General features: G+C 37.8%; 1 protein-coding gene and 1 long non-coding RNA gene across 2 annotated transcripts; both read left to right on the top strand.

The window, feature by feature from the left end:
* The first annotated feature begins 8,689 nt into the window (after positions 1-8,689).
* On the top strand, positions 8,690-11,398 carry LOC141901206 (uncharacterized). The gene is made up of 3 exons (XR_012618814.1): positions 8,690-8,780; positions 10,380-10,479; positions 11,315-11,398. It is a non-coding gene; the product is annotated as an uncharacterized LOC141901206 (long non-coding RNA).
* A 3,886-nt stretch (positions 11,399-15,284) lies between these two features.
* On the top strand, positions 15,285-19,462 carry LOC141902218 (uncharacterized). Its single transcript, XM_074789860.1, has 4 exons — positions 15,285-15,375; positions 16,628-16,727; positions 17,563-17,686; positions 19,198-19,462. Exons 2-4 carry the CDS (start codon positions 16,658-16,660, stop codon positions 19,460-19,462), a joined length of 459 nt encoding a protein of 152 aa, XP_074645961.1. The 5' UTR covers positions 15,285-15,375; positions 16,628-16,657.
* Positions 19,463-20,361: the final 899 nt, after the last annotated feature.

Below are 20,361 nucleotides of genomic sequence, written 5' to 3'. Positions count from 1 at the left end.
ATATATTATATTCCAAGGGATGAACGTGTATGCGACAAGTGCAATATGAACCTCATCGGTGACCAGTTCCATCATTCTATTCTAGAATGTAACTTAAGTCATTAAACAATTACCTCAGTGCTACTAGGTGACCAAGTCTATACGCACTTCAGGGACTTCTCAACGGGGAAAAGTACAAGAACCAATATGCCCGTTGAGAAGTAAATAAACTGTTATAACACCACCCCCCCCCCCCCCCACTGAATTCTTCATCGGTTAGGCTCACATTGCGCTATATTTCTCTTTTTTCCTTTATCGATTCTGAATTATTCTGAAAAGCGTAACTAATTGTATCAGATCTATCAACTGATCTTACTTCCAAAAACCTCCTGCGAAATCATTTCTGGTTTTTTGGCCATCTTCTTGCCACCTTGTATGTCATATTATGTAACATGTAATGTGTATTGTATAAAATTTCGACTTTAAAAGTCGAAATTTCGAGTTTATAAAGTCGAGATTTCGAGATTAAAAGTTCAGATATAGACATAATTTCATACAAATTGCAAGGACATGCTTACCATCGGCTCGAGAGCTATTTTAAATGAAGCAAATATTTGTCACAGACTCCGCTCAACTTGAATTCATTGGGACCAGAAAAAAGAGCTTTTCATGTAATACAGACGTGTTACTTTAATTATCATTTAGAACCGCGAACCTCGTCCAAATCCACAAGATAAATCGTCAAAGCCAATATTGGCATTACGCATAATGTCAGAAAAATAATTATGAATTTGATACTTTTTGATATTTCTGTGGAATATAAGCACTTTTTAAGGTCTTAACTAAAAAGTCAGCACTTTTAAGCCTTTGTTAAATCACTAACGCATATCAAATATTTGTAAGCATTAACAACGTTAGTGTAGAATTGGAGTGACTAGCGAAAGAAGGCGTGGCCGCGTGGACGTTTGTGAAATCTGTATGACTTTCAATAGTTTCAATAATTAGTAAGCTGTAAATGAGTGAATGGTCTGATTTGTGGACGCAATGGCTGAAACTTTCCTTATTCCTAAGAACTGTATCCAATCGTCCTACGTTATAGAAACGTTGAACAAACTATTAGCTTCAGTTACATTTTCGGACTGTGTTTTTTCGTTATTATCGTGGGATTCTATCTACTCAGCTTCAACACGGGTATAGTTTTTTATCAATCGTCATAGATCGATGATGTTTTTGTAGGCCCCCTTTGTTACTTCTATGTAAGAAAATAGCGTGGGTTGCGAAGGTGCATACGTAAACCAATCTTCCTAAATATCGCGAAATTTATATATTATGGGCTTACCCTTGTAAATATCACTTAAATAATGTTGTATGTATATATAAACATTGTATTACTTCTCTCTCCTTTTTCTTTTCTTTTATTGCACATTCTTTTTGTTCTTTGTCTGTTTGTTGTTATTGTTGTTCTTCTTCATTCACAATCTTATACTTTGGATTTATGATAAATAAATTGAAATTGAAATTGAAATTGCTGTTTACTGCAGTACGGTAAAATATGGTTAAATTATCCATGTAGTTGAGCCGGTCGTGTTTGAATAGAAATTGAAGTAGAATATGGCCCCATATTGCATCTGAGAGCACATAATAATTCAAAATCATGTTGTGGAAAATGAAACGGAAAGTTTCCGATTTTTTAACGGTTTATGCGGTAAAAATCCATCGATGGCAGGAATTATCCGTGATTCGTCGGAATTTTACGTGAATACGCTAATTTTTCCGTGGCTCGACGGAAATGTCTCCGGTTCATCTGCTGCAGCGTTCATCTGCTGCAGCATGATAGCTAAATTGTCGATGGTATGTTTGGGAAAATAAAACGGAAACTTCCGTAACAATTTTTCACAGTGTACGGATAAAATGCCACCTTCACTAGGAAAGTTGACCCCCGCCCCCCCCCCCCAATTTCAATCCAACGCCTTGTTCACTGCATGTTATGAAACTTTAAACGGTTTGTCGTTCGATTGCATGTTAAGCATATCAAAGTATTTAATCCAACATGTCCTGAACGGTCACAGCGTTCATTTAGAAATCGCCTGATTTATGGCCACAGCGTTCATTTGGCCTGAATTATTGCCACAGCGTTCATTTTGCCTGAATTATGGACACTCATTTCATGTAGAAATCGAGCACTCGATCCAATGTTTGAATTGCAACGATATTCAATAACATTGTAAATACCAGCGGGGCGACATTCACATACTTCATATTGATATATTATTATAGCTGTTTTAGCGAAAAGATATTTTATTAAATTGTTTTGCTTTGTTGTAGGCCTACGCGAATATAGCTTATAGACATGTATCTAATGTTCTAGATTCTAAATGTTTCAAAAAGCATGCAGTTTATGTATATATGATCGTACGAAAAATAATGCGAAGACCTCCCAAGTTCGACCTGGGAAAAGGTTTCAGCTTGTAAAGCCACCCTCGATTACCTGCCTCGTCTATTTGCGGCAAAATTATGAATTCCAAAAATTATAAATTCTCCATTCTCAGTACCATCAGGTTCGAATACTATGCTGAGAGAGGAGATAAACAATATGAAACCTTTTTCATAATATCAACGTAGACCTTCGACTCTTCGGCCACTTCGAAGAAGAAATAGTTGCAGCAATTTTTACAATATCAAATTCATTGATTTTTTTCAAAATATTATCCACATACTCTGGATCCATTTTGATTCTGGACTCAGTTCCACAGTTGTGTGTGTTTAATTAGACTTTAATCCCAGTTCCACAGTTGTGTGGGTTTAGTTAGGCTTTAATCCCATTTCCGCAGTTGTGAGGGTTTAATTTGATTTTGGATCTGGTAGATCCAGTTCCGCAGTTGTGTGGGTTTAATTCGACTCTGGATCCAGTTTCTCAGTCGTGTGGGTCTAATCAGGCTTTAATCCCAGTTTCACAGTTATGTGGCTCTAATATGACTCTGGATCAAGTTCAACCGTTGTGAGGGTTCAATTTGACTCTGAATCCAGCTCCACAGTCAGTTTAGTTGAGATTTTCCACAAAACGTCAGTTGAATTGACCTTGGGACTAATTCAGTTTAAAATTTCTACTCGGCTCCCAGAGTTTCTTTTTATTGATTTCATGTACCATTGATCCGGAAATATCGAGACACTGTTCATTCTATCAAACAGAAATCGCTTTATGAAAATTAAATTCAACACTTCAAAAAACCGCTGTATACGATATAAACAGCCAGTTTTCTTGTGTTTTGTCAGTCGACTCTAACGTGTGGACAGAATTTCATCATGTATTTCGCTGTATTGGTTTGTGTGATATTTGCTGGTGTCTCGGAGGCGGCCATCAGTCGAGAAATAGGTAAGACTGTTAATTCATACTGCATGTCCGAGCTATCTCTCTGAGATGATTGCTCGCAGATTCATACCAGTCCCAACTAGTTAGGCAGGCATTCCAACAGGTTGCTCGGGTTACTCGTGTCTACGAGCAATCATGAGAAGATTGCTCGTAGCTCGCGTCAGGCCTGAGCCTTGAGCAGAATACAGATTAATGGGGCTTCCGCAATGACAATGCGTAATTAGTATCCGCAGTTTTAGTCGTGTTTATCTTTTGTTCATTGAAAAGCAAAGTTCCTAACATTCATTCCATAATTTGTTAATTAACTTCGTAGAATAAATACACCATTTTCAACTGTCTCTTGTGACCGTTGCCTGCATTTTTAGAAATAATTGTAGTTTTGCAAGTAAATTGTTACAAAATTCAGTGTCTTTCTGCGATATCTATTGTGTTTCACAAAATTTCCTTGTAGACATTCAATTCTACAACTTAATCCATCAATTTTGCTGATTTACTATGCAAATGCACAAAACTACAAACCGTCTTGTAATTTTACAAGATTTTATTAATTAATTTTATTCATTTATTAACGAAATTCACAACGATGGTTGTAAATCTACAATGCGATATTTTAGGAAGATAGTTCAATAAACTTACAAATTCGTTTCTCCATATTCAAGAAAAACGCGTGATAAGAGCAGCAAATTTATACCGACGATGTAAAATTTCTGATTTTAGTGAATCAATACACCAAACAGTCGATTTATTCATCGGTTAAATGAAACGAATGGCATGTTCTTATTTCTTGTAATTGACTATTTTATGAACGAGAAAATGACTCAGAATCATAATGTTTCTTTCAGGTGGTTGCACTGTGGATAGGTTTCCCGATTCTAGTTTCAACAGCGCTACCAATCGTTACGAGAATCAGACAGGCTGCTCGATGTGTCACTGCTCAGATCGCGCTGGTGACGTCACCTGTGAGACGTAAGCCTTTCAAAAATATTGCACAATTTCAATTTGTTTGCCTAGTTGTACATGCATGTTACATATTATACACATGCCTCCGTTGCGAATGTTGCGAGTTGATTTCGCACGAGGAGCCGCGTTAACTTGGTGTAGAATAAATACAACGAAAAGAGTAGTATTTCATGGGTAAACTATTTTATTTGAAGCACGAGCGTTCGCTTCTAGTGCATAGTGGCTTCATCTGGTGAAATCCCTGTTTGATGAAGCCACTATGCACTAGTAGCGAAAGCTTGTGCGTCTAATGAACTAGTTAAACTATAAAAGGCAACTCGTCGCGTAATAATTTGTAATCGAATGATGGGGTCCGGCATACCAGCTCGTCAGAGATATCAGTCGTCGATATCCACTGAGATATCAGACGAAATCGATCAAAAATAGTTCATTTCCATAGTTCAGTTACTTCGTATTCAATTTTCGGTCTTCAAATCCGAAAAATAGGCAAATCAAGCATTGAAATCAAAGTCTGATAAGTCTTTAGAGCTCATCTATCACGATATTTTCGTGCTTCATGCACAGAATTTGAGAAATCATTGCTAGATTCTAATTTAGATCGAGATGGAATCCAGCGGCGACGTCGTACGATTACGATTACGATTACGATTTATTTACACTCCAACTATTTCCATGGTATATGGAGGAAAACTATTACACATGTATATACAAATATTTACAAAACAACACTGAAGTGATTAAAATTTAGAGAATGAAAACGTAACGAAATATATATACATCAACTATTTACAATACTATATATACTATTATATACATCAACTATTTACAATACTATATATACTATTGGAGGGATCTATATACATCTAAGCCGGTCTTAATGAATTTAGCCAAGTTGACCGTTGGGTTTTTCAGAATATCAAGGGTATTAAAGGTATTCAAATTCAACAATTTTTTGCGTTGTTCGTTAAGTAAGGTACAGTCAAACAGAAAATGGGATTCGTCACCTAAAGTATTAGAAGTGGGGCATATTCTATCGGCTCTGTCTAAATGAAGGTTTGAAAATTTGTTCACAGGTAAAATATAGGACCCGACCCTAAATTCAAATATACTAGTTCCTAAGTCGTCGTACCGTACTCTACACTCGCGAACCTGGTGGATAATGGCGGAATTACGCTTGCAACAGTCGCGTTGCTGGTACCCCATTAAAGCTAAGGAGGGCTTGTAGTGTCTTTTCTGAGTACGATTTATTTGGAATATGTTTTTTTTTCTCGTTTAGATGCGGTAGAATGGATTTTCTGGCATTGCCGTGTTATTACAAAGACTTGTTGGATTCAACGTGTTATCTGGGTAGGGTAACTGATCAGTACCCCGGATGTTGTTCAACGGATAACCGAATCTGCCAATCGTCTGGTGACCACACGGCTGTGTTTAACAGCGCCGATTTCGCAACGTTTAACCAGTCACAGTATTCATATGCAGCCCAGTGCCAAGTTCCTCGTGTCACAGATCCACCAATCGCGTCAGAATCGGGAACTGGATAACGTCCGGTAACTGTCTCAGCTCCGCATATATACAGCAGCCATTTTGATAATTTGAAATTGAAACCTTTTACTTGTGTGCGGATCTAATAACATTATAACCTTTTGGCACATTCAACGATCAGTTATTTTAAAATCTATGTTACTAAGTCCAGGTTCAATGATATTTGACCAAGGTATTGTCTTTGATTTATTTTGAATATGTGGCAAAAATAAAACATATAAAAATCGATAGGATCTAGTTATTTGTTAGTATCCTCTGGTTTGTGGTAGCACTAATACTATGCCGCAGTCCTGGTCCAAAACTCTGTGAAGGAGGGGAAGATGTTTTGCCACCCGCGTCGCGAGGATCATTTTTTGAGGAACGTTTTGACATTACGGCCACGAAACAATCCAGAATTCAGATGAGTTTCAAAATCTGGAAACCATTCTTGTGGCAAGTATAGCATCCGTTTTCATGATGTTAGATCCAACTGAAGATAGATTCTGATCCATGGGAATAGCAATGTGGATACAACAACCGACTTGTGTACTACAGAAATAATGCTTGTTTTCCGACGATAAGGCTTTTAAAAATTTTAATGCTAGGCAATATTTCTTTAGGACAGAATGTCGGATACTTAACGACAACAGAGCGTCAGGTACAAATCTTCTACGTTTTAATCTTCAGTCAAAACTTTTTGAACTTTGGGATAGGACGATAGTCGTTTTGTTGTTTTTTATCTGGATTATGTGACTTTGTGAAAACATTGTTGGCCTGCGTCGCAATGGTCGTGCCCTTGTATTGAAAATGCGACGTGTAGTTGTACAGTTACTAGTATACATGTATAATGTATATAATTTCAAAATGTAAATAAATGTTCAAGTTCAGTTTAACGATATGATTGAAATTGTTTTAGCTGTATTCGAAGTAGTCTGGTTCGGTTTACAACCGATTTCCTGCAGATAGCCTATCTGCTATTCCTACTGCGCAGGATATTTTCTCGTCAATGGATTCGAACTCGCTTAAGCGGTTCGCCGCTGGCTCGGGGAGATACCGGACCCCTTGCAAGAGATGATGACTGCGTAGAGACAATCGATGCAGCGGACCATGCCCCACGAAAGCACTGGTTCTTCAATTGAAACAGGCAGTATACATATTTACGAATCAACTTTATTCATTAAGTACAATTCGCCAGATTCTACGAGATTGTCGTCACTTCCGTCACTGCGTTGGCTTACTCCTGGTTCACCCAGTCCTGTAGTGGACAGTGATCGCCGTTGCTCTACGATCATAGTGTACTCTGATGCTACATCAGGCACTAAGGTTCTTGCTGAAACTCCTTGTCGACGTGCGTAGGTGTGATCGAGATTGCTCCCCTTTAAACAGATATTTCGACATCTTTTCGTTATTTATCTAGTCAATTCGATTCTTGCTTTACGATTGATAGACCGCTTCTTCCAGCAGTCTAACCGTTTTTTCTGGGTTACGTGGTTTGTCGGATTCCTTTTTCGTTTCTGCGACAGGCCTGTGTGGGTGCTGGATATTAGGTTAGCCGGTGAGAGGCCGCGACTTAACTACAGAAATGACAAAATAGTGTTAAGCTATTTCTTCGTATACTCGGCAATAATCCCGAAACGACTCGCGAATCGTAAGCGCGTATTTATGGGAAAAATCCCGGCTGACGTCATCAGTTTGGTATTGAAGATTTAACGACAGTCTGCCGTCGATTGTTATCGCATAATGTCAGATACTTTTTGATATTTCTGTGGAATATAAGCACTTTTTAAGGTCTTAACTTAAAAGTCAGCACTTTTAAGCCTTTGTTAAATCACTAACGCATATCAAATATTTGTAAGCATTAACAACGATAGTGTAGAATTGGAGTGACTAGCGAAAGAAGGCGTGGCCGCGTGGACGTTTGTGAAATCTGTATGACTTTCAATAGTTTCAATAATTAGTGAGCTGTAAATGAGTGAATGGTCTGATTTGTGGACGCAATGGCTGCAACTTTCCTTATTCCTAAGAACTGTATCCAATCGTCCTACGTTATAGAAACGTTGAACAAACTATTAGCTTCAGTTACATTTTCGGACTGTGTTTTTTCGTTAATATCGTGGGATTCTCTCTATACAGCTTCAACACGGGTATAGTGTTTTATCAATCGTCATAGATCGATGGTGTTTTTGTAGGCCCCCTATGTTACATCTATATTAGTAAATAGCGTGGGTTGCGAAGGTGAATACGTAAACCAATCTTTCCTAAATATCGCGAAATTTTATTATGGGCTTACCCTTGTAAATATCACTTAAATAATATTGTATGTATATATTAGACATTGTATTACTTCTCTCTCTCCTTTTATTGTTTTTATTTTACTGCACGTCCTTTTTGTTCTTTGTCTGTTTGATGTTATTGTTGTTTTTCTTCATTCACAATCTTATACTTTGGATTTATGATGAATAAATTGAAATTGAAATTGAAATTGCAGGCACCTGTTTACTGCAGTACGGTAAAATATGGTTAAATTATCCATGTAGTTGAGCCGGTCGTGTTTGAATAGAAATTGGAGTAGAATATGCATCTGAGAGCACATAATAATTCAAAATTATGTTGTGGAAAATGAAACGGAAAGTTTCCGATTTTTTAACGGTTTATGCGGTAAAAATCCATCGCTGGCAGGAATTATCCGTGATTCGTCGGAATTTTACGTGAATACGTCGAATTTTTCCGTGGCTCGACGGAAATGTCTCCGGTTCATCTGCTGCAGCGTTCATCTGCTGCAGCATGATAGCGAAATTGTCGATGGTATGTTTGGGAAAATAAAACGGAAACTTCCGTAACAATTTTTCACAGTGTACGGATAAAATGCCACCTTCACTAGGAAAGTTGACCCCCGCCCCCCAATTTCAATCCAACGCCTTGTTCACTGCATGTTAGGAAACTTTAAACGGTTTGTCGATCGATTGCATATCAAAGTATTTAATCCAAAATGTCCTGAACGGTCACAGCGTTCATTTAGAAATCGCCTGATTTATGGCCATTGCGTTGATTTGGCCTGACTTATGGCCACAGCGTTCATTTGGCCTGAATTATGGACACCGCGTTCATTTGGCCTGAATTATGGACACTCAATTCATTTGGAAATCGAGCACTCGATCCAATGTTTGAATTGCAACGATATTCAATAACATTGTAAATACCAGCGAGACGACCTTCACATACTTCATATTGATATATTATTATAGCTGTTTTAGCGAAAAGATATTTTATTAAATTGTTTTGCTTTGTTGTAGGCCTACGCGTATATAGCTTATATACACGTCTCTAATGTTCTAGATTCTAAATGTTTCAAAAAGCATGCAGTTTATGTATATATGATCGTACAAAAAATAATGCGAAGACCTCCCAAGTTCGACCTGGGAAAAGGTTTCAGCTTGTAAAGCCACCCTCGATTACCTGCCTCGTCTATTTGCGGCAAAATTATGAATTCCAAAAATTATAAATTCTCCATTCTCAGTACCATCAGGTTCGAATACTTGCCGAGAGAGGAGATAAACAATATAAAACCTTTTTCATAATATCAACGTAGACCCTCGACTCTTCGGCCACTTCGAAGAAGAAATAGTTGCAGCAATTTTTACAATATCAAATTCATTGATTTTTTTCAAAATATTATCCACATACTCTGGATCCATTTTGATTCTGGACTCAGTTCCACAGTTGTGTGGGTTTAATTAGACTTTGATCTCAGTTCCGCAGTTGCGAGGGTTTAATTTGATTTCGGATCTGGACACAGTTCCACAGTTGTGTGTGTTTAATTAGAATTTAATCCCAGTTTCACAGTTATGTGAGTTTAATTTGACTCTGGATCCAGTTCCACAGTTGTGTGAATTTAATTCGACTCTGGATCCAGTTCTACAGTTGTGTGTGTTTAATTAGACTTTAATCCCAGTTCCACAGTTGTGTGGATTTAATTAGACTTTAATCCCATTTCCGCAGTTATGTGAGTTTAATTTGACTCTGGATCCAGTTCCACAGTTGTGTGGGTTTAATTCGACTCTGGATCCAGTTCTACAGTTGTGTGTGTTTAATTAGACTTTAATCCCAGTTCCACAGTTGTGTGGGTTTAATTAGACTTTAATCCCATTTCCGCAGTTATGTGAGTTTAATTTGACTCTGGATCCAGTTCCACAGTTGTGTGGGTTTAATTCGACTCTGGATCCAGTTCAACAGTTGTGTGAGTTTAATTCGACTCTGGATCCAGTTCAACAGTTGTGAGGGATCAATTTGACTCTGGATCCAGCTCCACTGTCAGTTTAGTTGAGATTTTCCACAAAACGTCAGTTGAATTGACCTTGGGACTAATTCAGTTTAAAATTTCTACTCGGCTCCCACAGTTTCTTTTTATTGATTTCATGTACCATTGATCCGGAAATATCGAGACACTGTTCATTCTATCAAACAGAATTCGCTTTATGAAAATTAAATTAAACACTTCAAAAAACCGCTGTATACGATATAAACAGCCAGGTTTCTTGTGTTTTGTCAGTCGACTCTAACGTGTGGACAGAATTTCATCATGTATTTCGCTGTATTGGTTTGTGTGATATTTGCTGGTGTCTCGGAGGCGGCCATCAGTCGAGAAATAGGTAAGACTATTAATTCATACTGCATGTACGAGCAATCTCTCTGAGGTGATTGCTCGCAGATTCATACCAGTCTCAACTGGTTAGGCAGGCATTCCAACAGGTTGCTCGGGTTACTCGTGTCTACGAGCAATCATGAGAAGATTGCTCGTAGCTCGCGTCAGGCCTGAGCCTTGAGCAGAATACAGATTAATGGGGCTTCCGCAATGACAATGCGTAATTAGTATCCGCAGTTTTAGTCGTGTTTATCTTTTGTTCATTGAAAAGCAAAGTTCCTAACATTCATTCCATAATTTGTTAATTAACTTCGTAGAATAAATACACCATTTTCAACTGTCTCTTGTGACCGTTGCCTGCATTTTTAGAAATAATTGCAGTTTTGCAAGTAAATTGTTACAAAATTCAGTGTCTTTCTGCGATATCTATTGTGTTTCACAAAATTTCCTTGTAGACATTCAATTCTACAACTTAATCCATCAATTTTGCTGATTTACTATGCAAATGCACAAAACTACAAACTGTCTTGTAATTTTACAAGATTTTATTAATTAATTTTATTCATTTATTAATTCACAACGATGATTGAAAATCTACAATGCGATATTTTAGGAAGATAGTTCAATAAACTTACAAATTCGTTTCTCCATATTCAAGAAAAACGCGTGATAAGAGCAGCAAATTTATACCGACGATGTAAAATTTCTGATTTTAGTGAATCAATACACCAAACAGTCGATTTATTCATCGGTTAAATGAAACGAATGGCATGTTCTTATTTCTTGTAATTGACTTATTTTATGAACGAGAAAATGACTCAGAATCATAATGTTTCTTTCAGGTGGTTGTACTGTGGATAGGTTTCCCGATTCTAGTTTCAACAGCGCTACCAATCGTTACGAGAATCAGACAGGCTGCTCGATGTGTCACTGCTCAGATCGCGCTGGTGACGTCACCTGTGAGACGTAAGCCTTTCAAAAATATTGCACAATTTCAATTTGTTTGTCTAGTTGTACATGCATGTTACATATTATACACATGCATCCGTTGCGAATGTTGCGAGTTGATTTCGCACGAGGAGCCGCGTTAACTTGGTGTAGAATAAATACAACGAAGAGTAGTATTTCATGGGTAAACTATTTTATTTGAAGCACGAGCGTTCGCTTCTAGTGCATAGTGGCTTCATCTGGTGAAATCCCTGTTTGATGAAGCCACTATGCACTAGTAGCGAAAGCTTGTGCGTCTAATAAACTAGTTAAACTATAAAAGGCTACTCGTCGCGTTGTATTCACGCGTAATAATTTGTAATCGAATGATGGGGTACCGGCATACCAGCTCGTCAGATGGCGCCACTGAAGTATCAGACGAAATCGATCAAAAATAGTTCATTTTCAAGTTACTTCGTATTCAATTTTCGGTCTTCCAATCCGAAAAATAGGCAAATCAAGCATTGAAATCAAAGTCTGATTAGTCTTTAGAGCTCATCAATCACGAGATTTTCGTGCTTCATGCACAGAATTTGAAAAGAATATTGCTAGATTCTAATTTAGATCGAGAAGGAATCCAGCGTCGACGTTGTACCGTACTGTACACTCGCGAACCTGGTGGATAATGGTGGAATTGCGCTTGCAACAGTCGCGTTGCCGGTACCCCATTAAAGCTAAGGAGGGCTTGTAGTGTCTTCTCTGAGTACGATTTATTTGGAATATGTTTTTTTTTCTCGTTTAGGTGCGGTAGAATGAGTCTTGTGGCATTCCCGTGTTATTACAAAGACTTGTTGGATTCAACGTGTTATCTGGGTAGGGTAACTGATCAGTACCCCGGATGTTGTTCAACGGATAAACGAATCTGCCAATCGTCTGGTGACCACACGGCTGTGTTTAACAGCGCCGATTTCGCAACGTTTAACCAGTCACAGTATTCATATGCAGCCCAGTGCCAAGTTCCTCGTGTCACAGATCCACCAATCGCGTCAGAATCGGGAACTGGATAACGTCCGGTAACTGTCTCAGCTCCGCATATATACAGCAGCCATTTTGATAATTTGAAAATGAAACCTTTTACTTGTGTGCGGATCTAATAACATTATAACCTTTTGGCACATTCAACGATCAGTTATTTTAGAATCTATGTTACTAAGTCCAGGTTCAATTATATTTGACCAAGGTATTGTCTTTGATTTATTTTGAATATGTGGCAAAAATAAAACATATAAAAATCGATAGGATCTAGTTATTTGTCAGTATCCTCTGGTTTGTGGTAGCACTAATACTATGCCGCAGTCCTGGTCCAAAACTCTGGTGAAGGAGGGGAAGATGTTTTGCCACCCGCGTCGCGAGGATCATTTTTTGAGGAACGTTTTGACATTACGGCCACGGAACAATCCAGAATTCAGATGAGTTTCAAAATCTGGAAACCATTCTTGTGGCAAGTATAGCATCCGTTTTCATGATGTTAGATCCAACTGAAGATAGATTCTGATCCATGGGAATAGCAATGTGGATACAACAACCGACTTGTGTACTACAGAAATAATGCTTGTTTTCCGACGATAAGGTTTTTAAAGATTTTAATACCAGGTAATATTTCCTTAGGACAGAATGTCGGATACTTAACGACAACAGAGCGTCAGCGTACGTCTTCTACGTTTTAATCTTCAGTCAAAACTTTTTGAACTTGGGGATAGGAAGATAGTCGTTTTGTTGTTTTTATCTGGATTATGTGACTTTGTGAAAACATTGTTGGCCTGCGTCGCAATGGTCATGCCCTTGTATTGAAAATGCGACGTGTGGTTGTACAGTTACTAGTATACATGTATAATGTATATAATTTCAAAATGTAAATAAATGTTCAAGTTCAGTTTAACGATATGATTGAAATTGTTTTAGCTGTATTCGAAGTAGTCTGGTTCGGTTTACAACCGATTTCCTGCAGATAGCCTATCTGCTATTCCTACTGCGCAGGATATTTTCTCGTCAATGGATTCGAACTCGCTTAAGCGGTTCGCCGCTGGCTCGGGGAGATACCGGACCCCTTGCAAGAGATGATGACTGCGTAGAGACAATCGATGCAGCGGACCATGCCCCACGAAAGCACTGGTTCTTCAATTGAAACAGGCAGTATACATATTTACGAATCAACTTTATTCATTAAGTACAATTCGCCAGATTCTACGAGATTGTCGTCACTTCCGTCACTGCGTTGGCTTACTCCTGGTTCACCCAGTCCTGTAGTGGACAGTGATCGCCGTTGCTCTACGATCATAGTGTACTCTGATGCTACATCAGGCACTAAGGTTCTTGCTGAAACTCCTTGTCGACGTGCGTAGGTGTGATCGAGATTGCTCCCCTTTAAACAGATATTTCGACATCTTTTCGTTATTTATCTAGTCAATTCGATTCTTGCTTTACGATTGATAGACCGCTTCTTCCAGCAGTCTAACCGTTTTTTCTGGGTTACGTGGTTTGTCGGATTCCTTTTTCGTTTCTGCGACAGGCCTGTGTGGGTGCTGGATATTAGGTTAGCCGGTGAGAGGCCGCGACTTAACTACAGAAATGACAAAATAGTGTTAAGCTATTTCTTCGTATACTCGGCAATAATCCCGAAACGACTCGCGAATCGTAAGCGCGTATTTATGGGAAAAATCCCGGCTGACGTCATCAGTTTGGTATTGAAGATTTAACGACAGTCTGCCGTCGATTGTTATCGCATAATGTCAGAAAAATAATTATGAATTTGATACTTTTTAATATTTCTGTGGAATATAAGCACTTTTTAAGGTCGTAACTAAAAAGTCAGCACTTTTAAGCCTTTGTTAAATCACTAACGCATATCAAATATTTGTAAGCATTAACAACGTTAGTGTAGAATTGGAGTGACTAGCGAAAGAAAAAATGGTTTCAATAATTAGTGAGCTGTAAATGAGTGAATGGACTGATTGGTCGACGCAATGGCTGCAACTTTCCTCATTCCTAAGAACTGTATACAATCGTCCTACGTTATAGAAACGTTGAATAAACTACTAGCTTCAGTTACATTTTCGGACTGTGTTTTTTAGTTATTATCGTGGGATTCTCTCTATTCAGCTTCAACACGGGTATAGTGTTTTATCAATCATCATAGATCGATGGTGTTTTTGTAGGCCCCCTTTGTTACTTCTATGTAAGTAAATAGCGTGGGTTGCGAAGGTGCATACGTAAACCAATCTTCCTAAATATCGCGAAATTTATATATTATGGGCTTACCCTTGTAAATATCACTTAAATAATGTTGTATGTATATATAAACATTGTATTACTTCTCTCTCCTTTTTCTTTTCTTTTGTTGCACATCCTTTTTGTTCTTTGTCTGTTTGTTGTTATTGTTGTTCTTCTTCATTCACAATCTTATACTTTGGATTTATGATGAATAAATTGAAATTGAAATTGAAATTGCTGTTTACTGCAGTACGGTAAAATAAGGTTAAATTATCCATGTAGTTGAGCCGGTCGTGTTTGAATAGAAATTGAAGTAGAATATGGCCCCATATTGCATCTGAGAGCACATAATAATTCAAAATTATGTTGTGGAAAATGAAACGGAAAGTTTCCGATTTTTTAACGGTTTATGCGGTAAAAATCCATCGCTGGCAGGAATTATCCGTGATTCGTCGGAATTTTACGTGAATACGTCGAATTTTTCCGTGGCTCGACGGAAATGTCTCCGGTTCATCTGCTGCAGCGTTCATCGGCTGCAGCATGATAGCTAAATTGTCGATGGTATGTTTGGGAAAATAAAACGGAAACTTCCGTAACAATTTTTCACAGTGTACGGATAAAATGCCACCTTCACTAGGAAAGTTGACCCCCGCCCCCCAATTTCAATCCAACGCCTTGTTCACTGCATGTTAGGAAACTTTAAACGGTTTGTCGATCGATTGCATGTTAAGCATATCAAAGTATTTAATCCAACATGTCCTGAACGGTCACAGCGTTCATTTAGAAATCGCCTGATTTATGGCCACAGCGTTCATGGCCTGAATTATGGCCACAGCGTTCATGTGGCCTGAATTATGGACATTCATTTCATGTAGAAATCGAGCACTCGATCCAATGTTTGAATTGCAACGATATTCAATAACATTGTAAATACCAGCGGGGCGACATTCACATACTTCATATTGATATATTATTATAGCTGTTTTAGCGAAAAGATATTTTATTAAATTGTTTTGCTTTGTTGTAGGCCTACGCGTATATAGCTTATATACACGTCTCTAATGTTCTAGATTCTAAATGTTTCAAAAAGCATGCAGTTAATGTATATATGATCGTACAAAAAATAATGCGAAGACCTCCCAAGTTCGACCTGGGAAAAGGTTTCAGCTTGTAAAGCCACCCTCGATTACCTGCCTCGTCTATTTGCGGCAAAATTATGAATTCCAAAAATTATAAATTCTCCATTCTCAGTACCATCAGGTTCGAATACTAAGCTGAGAGAGGAGATAAACAATATGAAACCTTTTTCATAATATCAACGTAGACCTTCGGCCACTTCGAAGAAGAATTAGTTGCAGCAATTTTTACAATATCAAATTCATTGATTTTTTCAAAAGATTATCCACATACTCTGGATCCATTTTGATTCTGGACTCAGTTTCACAGTTGTGTGTGTTTAATTAGACTTTAATCCCAGTTCCACAGTTGTGTGGGTTTAGTTAGGCTTTAATCCCAGTTCCGCAGTTGTGTGGGTTTAATTTGACTCTGGATCCAGTTCCGCAGTTGTGTGGGTTTAATTCGACTCTGGATCCAGTTTCTCAGTCGTGTGGGTCTAATCAGGCTTTAATCCCAGTTTCACAGTTATGTGGCTCTAATATGACTCTGGATCAAGTTCAACAGTTGTGAGGGTTCAATTTGACTCTGAATCCAGCTCCACAGTCAGTTTAGTTGAGATTTTCCACAAAACGTCGGTTGAATTGACCTTGGGACTAATTCAGTTTAAAATTTCAACTCGGCTCCCAGAGTTTCTTTTTATTGATTTCATGTACCATTGATCCGGAAATATCGAGACACTGTTCATTCTATCAAACAGAATTCGCTTTATGAAAATTAAATTAAACACTTCAAAAAAACCGCTGTATACGATATAAACAGCCAGGTTTCTTGTGTTTTGTCAGTCGACTCTAACGTGTGGACAGAATTTCATCATGTTTTTCGCTGTATTGGTTTGTGTGATATTTGCTGGTGTCTCGGAGGCGGCCATCAGTCGAGAAATAGGTAAGACTGTTAATTCATACTGCATGTCCGAGCTATCTCTCTGAGATGATTGCTCGCAGATTCATACCAGTCCCAACTAGTTAGGCAGGCATTCCAACAGGTAGCTCGGGTTACTCGTGTCTACGAGCAATCATGAGAAGATTGCTCGTAGCTCGCGTCAGGCCTGAGCCTTGAGCAGAATACAGATTAATGGGGCTTCCGCAATGACAATGCGTAATTAGTATCCGCAGTTTTAGTCGTGTTTATCTTTTGTTCATTGAAAAGCAAAGTTCCTAACATTCATTCCATAATTTGTTAATTAACTTCGTAGAATAAATACACCATTTTCAACTGTCTCTTGTGACCGTTGCCTGCATTGTTAGAAATAATTGTAGTTTTGCAATTAAATTGTTACAAAATTCAGTGTATTTCTGCGATATCTATTGTGTTTCACAAAATGTCCTTGTAGACATTCAATTATACAATTTAATCCATCAGTTTTGCTGATTTACTATGCAAATGCACAAAACTACAAACCGTCTTGTAATTTTACAAGATTTTATTAATTAATTTTATTCATTTATTAACGAAATTCACAACGATGATTGTAAATCTACAATGCGATATTTTAGGAAGATAGTTCAATAAACTTACAAATTCGTTTCTCCATATTCAAGAAAAACGCGTGATAAGAGCAGCAAATTTATACCGACGATGTAAAATTTCTGATTTTAGTGAATCAATACACCAAACAGTCGATTTATTCATCGGTTAAATGAAACGAATGGCATGTTCTTATTTCTTGTAATTGACTATTTTATGAACGAGAAAATGACTCAGAATCATAATGTTTCAGGTGGTTGTACTGCGGATAGGTTTCCTGATTCTAGTTTCAACAGCGCTACCAATCGTTACGAGAATCAGACAGGCTGCTCGATGTGTCACTGCTCAGATCGCGCTGGTGACGTCACCTGTGAAACGTAAGCCTTTCAAAAATATTGCACAATTTCAATTTAATTTGTTTGTCTAGTTGTACATGCATGTTACATATTATACACATGCATCCGTTGCGAATGTTGCGAGTTGATTTCGCACGAGGAGCCGCGTTAACTTGGTGTAGAATAAATACAACGAAAAGAGTAGTATTTCATAGGTAAACTATTTTATTTGAAGCACGAGCGTTCGCTTCTAGTGCATAGTGGCTTTATCTGGTGAAATCCCTGTTTGATGAAGCCACTATGCACTAGTAGCGAAAGCTTGTGCGTCTAATAAACTAGTTAAACTATAAAAGGCAACTCGTCGCGTAATAATTTGTAATCGAATGATGGGGTACCGGCATACCAGCTCGTCAGAGATATCAGTCGTCGATATCCACTGAGATATCAGACGAAATCGATCAAAAATAGTTCATTTCCATAGTTCAGTTACTTCGTATTCAATTTTCGGTCTTCCAATCCGAAAAATAGGCAAATCAAGCATTGAAATCAAAGTCTGATAAGTCTTTAGAGCTCATCTATCACGATATTTTCGTGCTTCATGCACAGAATGTGAGAAATTATTGCTAGATTCTAATTTAGATCGAGATGGAATCCAGCGGCGACGTCGTACGATTACGATTACGATTACGATTTATTTACACTCCAACTATTTCCATGGTATATGGAGGAAAACTATTACACATGTATATACAAATATTTACAAAACAACACTGAAGTGATTAAAATTTAGAGAATGAAAACGTAACAAAATATATATACATCAACTATTTACAATACTATATATACTATTGGAGGGATCTATATACATCTAAGCCGGTCTTAATGAATTTAGCTAAGTTGACCGTTGGGTTTTTCAGAATATCAAGGGTATTAAAGGTATTCAAATTCAAAAAGTTTTTGCGTTGTTCGTTAAGTAAGGTACAGTCAAACAGAAAATGCGATTCGTCACCTAGAGTATTACAAGTGGGGCATATTCTATCGGCTCTGTCTAAATGAAGGCTTGAAAATTTGTTCACAGGTAATAAGATAAAATCCCACTATTTACAGATTAAAAGAATTTAAAAACCAGAATTTATTTATTAAATCTAAAATATTTAAAAAACACGACGTTTCGATCTCACCCTAGAGATCAGCTCTAGGGTGAGATCGAAACGTCGTGTCTTTTAAATATTTTAGATTTAATAAATAAATTCTGGTTTTTAAATTCTTTTAATCTGTAAATAGTGGGATTTTATCTTATTATCCGTTCACCACGTTTGAGTGTGGTCATCGTTCTATTTATTGTTCACAGGTAAAATATAGAACCCGACCCTAAATTCAAATATACTAGTTCCTAAGTCGTCGTACCGTACTCTACACTCGCGAACCTGGTGGATAATGGCGGAATTACGCTTGCAACAGTCGCGTTGCCGGTACCCCATTAAAGCTAAGGAGGGCTTGTAGTGTCTTTTCTGAGTACGATTTATTTGGAATATGTTTTTTTTCTCGTTTAGATGCGGTAGAATGGATTTTGTGGCATTCCCGTGTTATTACAAAGACTTGTTGGATTCAACGTGCTATCTGGGTAGGGTAACTGATCAGTACTCCGGATGTTGTTCTACGGATAACCGAATCTGCCAATCGTCTGGTGACCACACGGCTGTGTTTAACAGCGCCGATTTCGCAAAGTTTAACCAGTCACGGTATTCATATGCAGCCAAGTGCCAAGTTCCTCGTGTCACAGATCCACCAATCGCGTCAGAATCGGGAACTGGATAACGTCCGGTAACTGTCTCAGCTCCGCATATATACAGCAGCCATTTTGATAATTTGAAAATGAAACCTTTTACTTGTGTGCGGATCTAATAACATTATAACCTTTTGGCACATTCAACGATCAGTTATTTTAAAATCTATGTTACTAAGTCCAGGTTCAATGATATTTGACCAAGGTATTGTCTTTGATTTATTTTTAATATGTGGCAAAAATAAAACATATAAAAATCGATAGGATCTAGTTATTTGTCAGTATCCTCTGGTTTGTGGTAGCACTAATACTATGCCGCAGTCCTGGTCAAAAACTCTGGTGAAGGAGGGGAAGATGTTTTGCCACCCGCGTCGCGAGGATCATTTTTTGAGGAACGTTTTGACATTACGGCCACGAAACAATCCAGAATTCAGATGAGTTTCAAAATCTGGAAACCATTCTTGTGGCAAGTATAGCATCCGTTTTCATGATGTTAGATCCAACTGAAGATAGATTCTGATCCATGGGAATAGCAATGTGGATACAACAACCGACTTGTGTACTACAGAAATAATGCTTGTTTTCCGACGATAAGGTTTTTAAAGATTTTAATACCAGGTAATATTTCTTTAGGACAGAATGTCGGATACTTAACGACAACAGAGCGTCAGGTACAAATCTTCTACGTTTTAATCTTCAGTCAAAACTTTTTGAACTTGGGGATAGGAAGATAGTCGTTTTGTTGTTTTTTATCTGGATCATGTGACTTTGTGAAAACATTGTTGGCCTGCGTCGCAATGGTCGTGCCCTTGTATTGAAAATGCGACGTGTAGTTGTACAGTTACTAGTATACATGTATAATGTATATAATTTCAAAATGTAAATAAATGTTCAAGTTCAGTTTAACGATATATGATTGAAATTGTTTTAG

This window comes from Tubulanus polymorphus, chromosome 3, assembly GCF_964204645.1.
Source record: "Tubulanus polymorphus chromosome 3, tnTubPoly1.2, whole genome shotgun sequence".
Lineage (NCBI taxonomy): Eukaryota > Metazoa > Nemertea > Palaeonemertea > Tubulaniformes > Tubulanidae > Tubulanus > Tubulanus polymorphus.
This window is presented reverse-complemented; position numbering and strand designations above follow the sequence as displayed.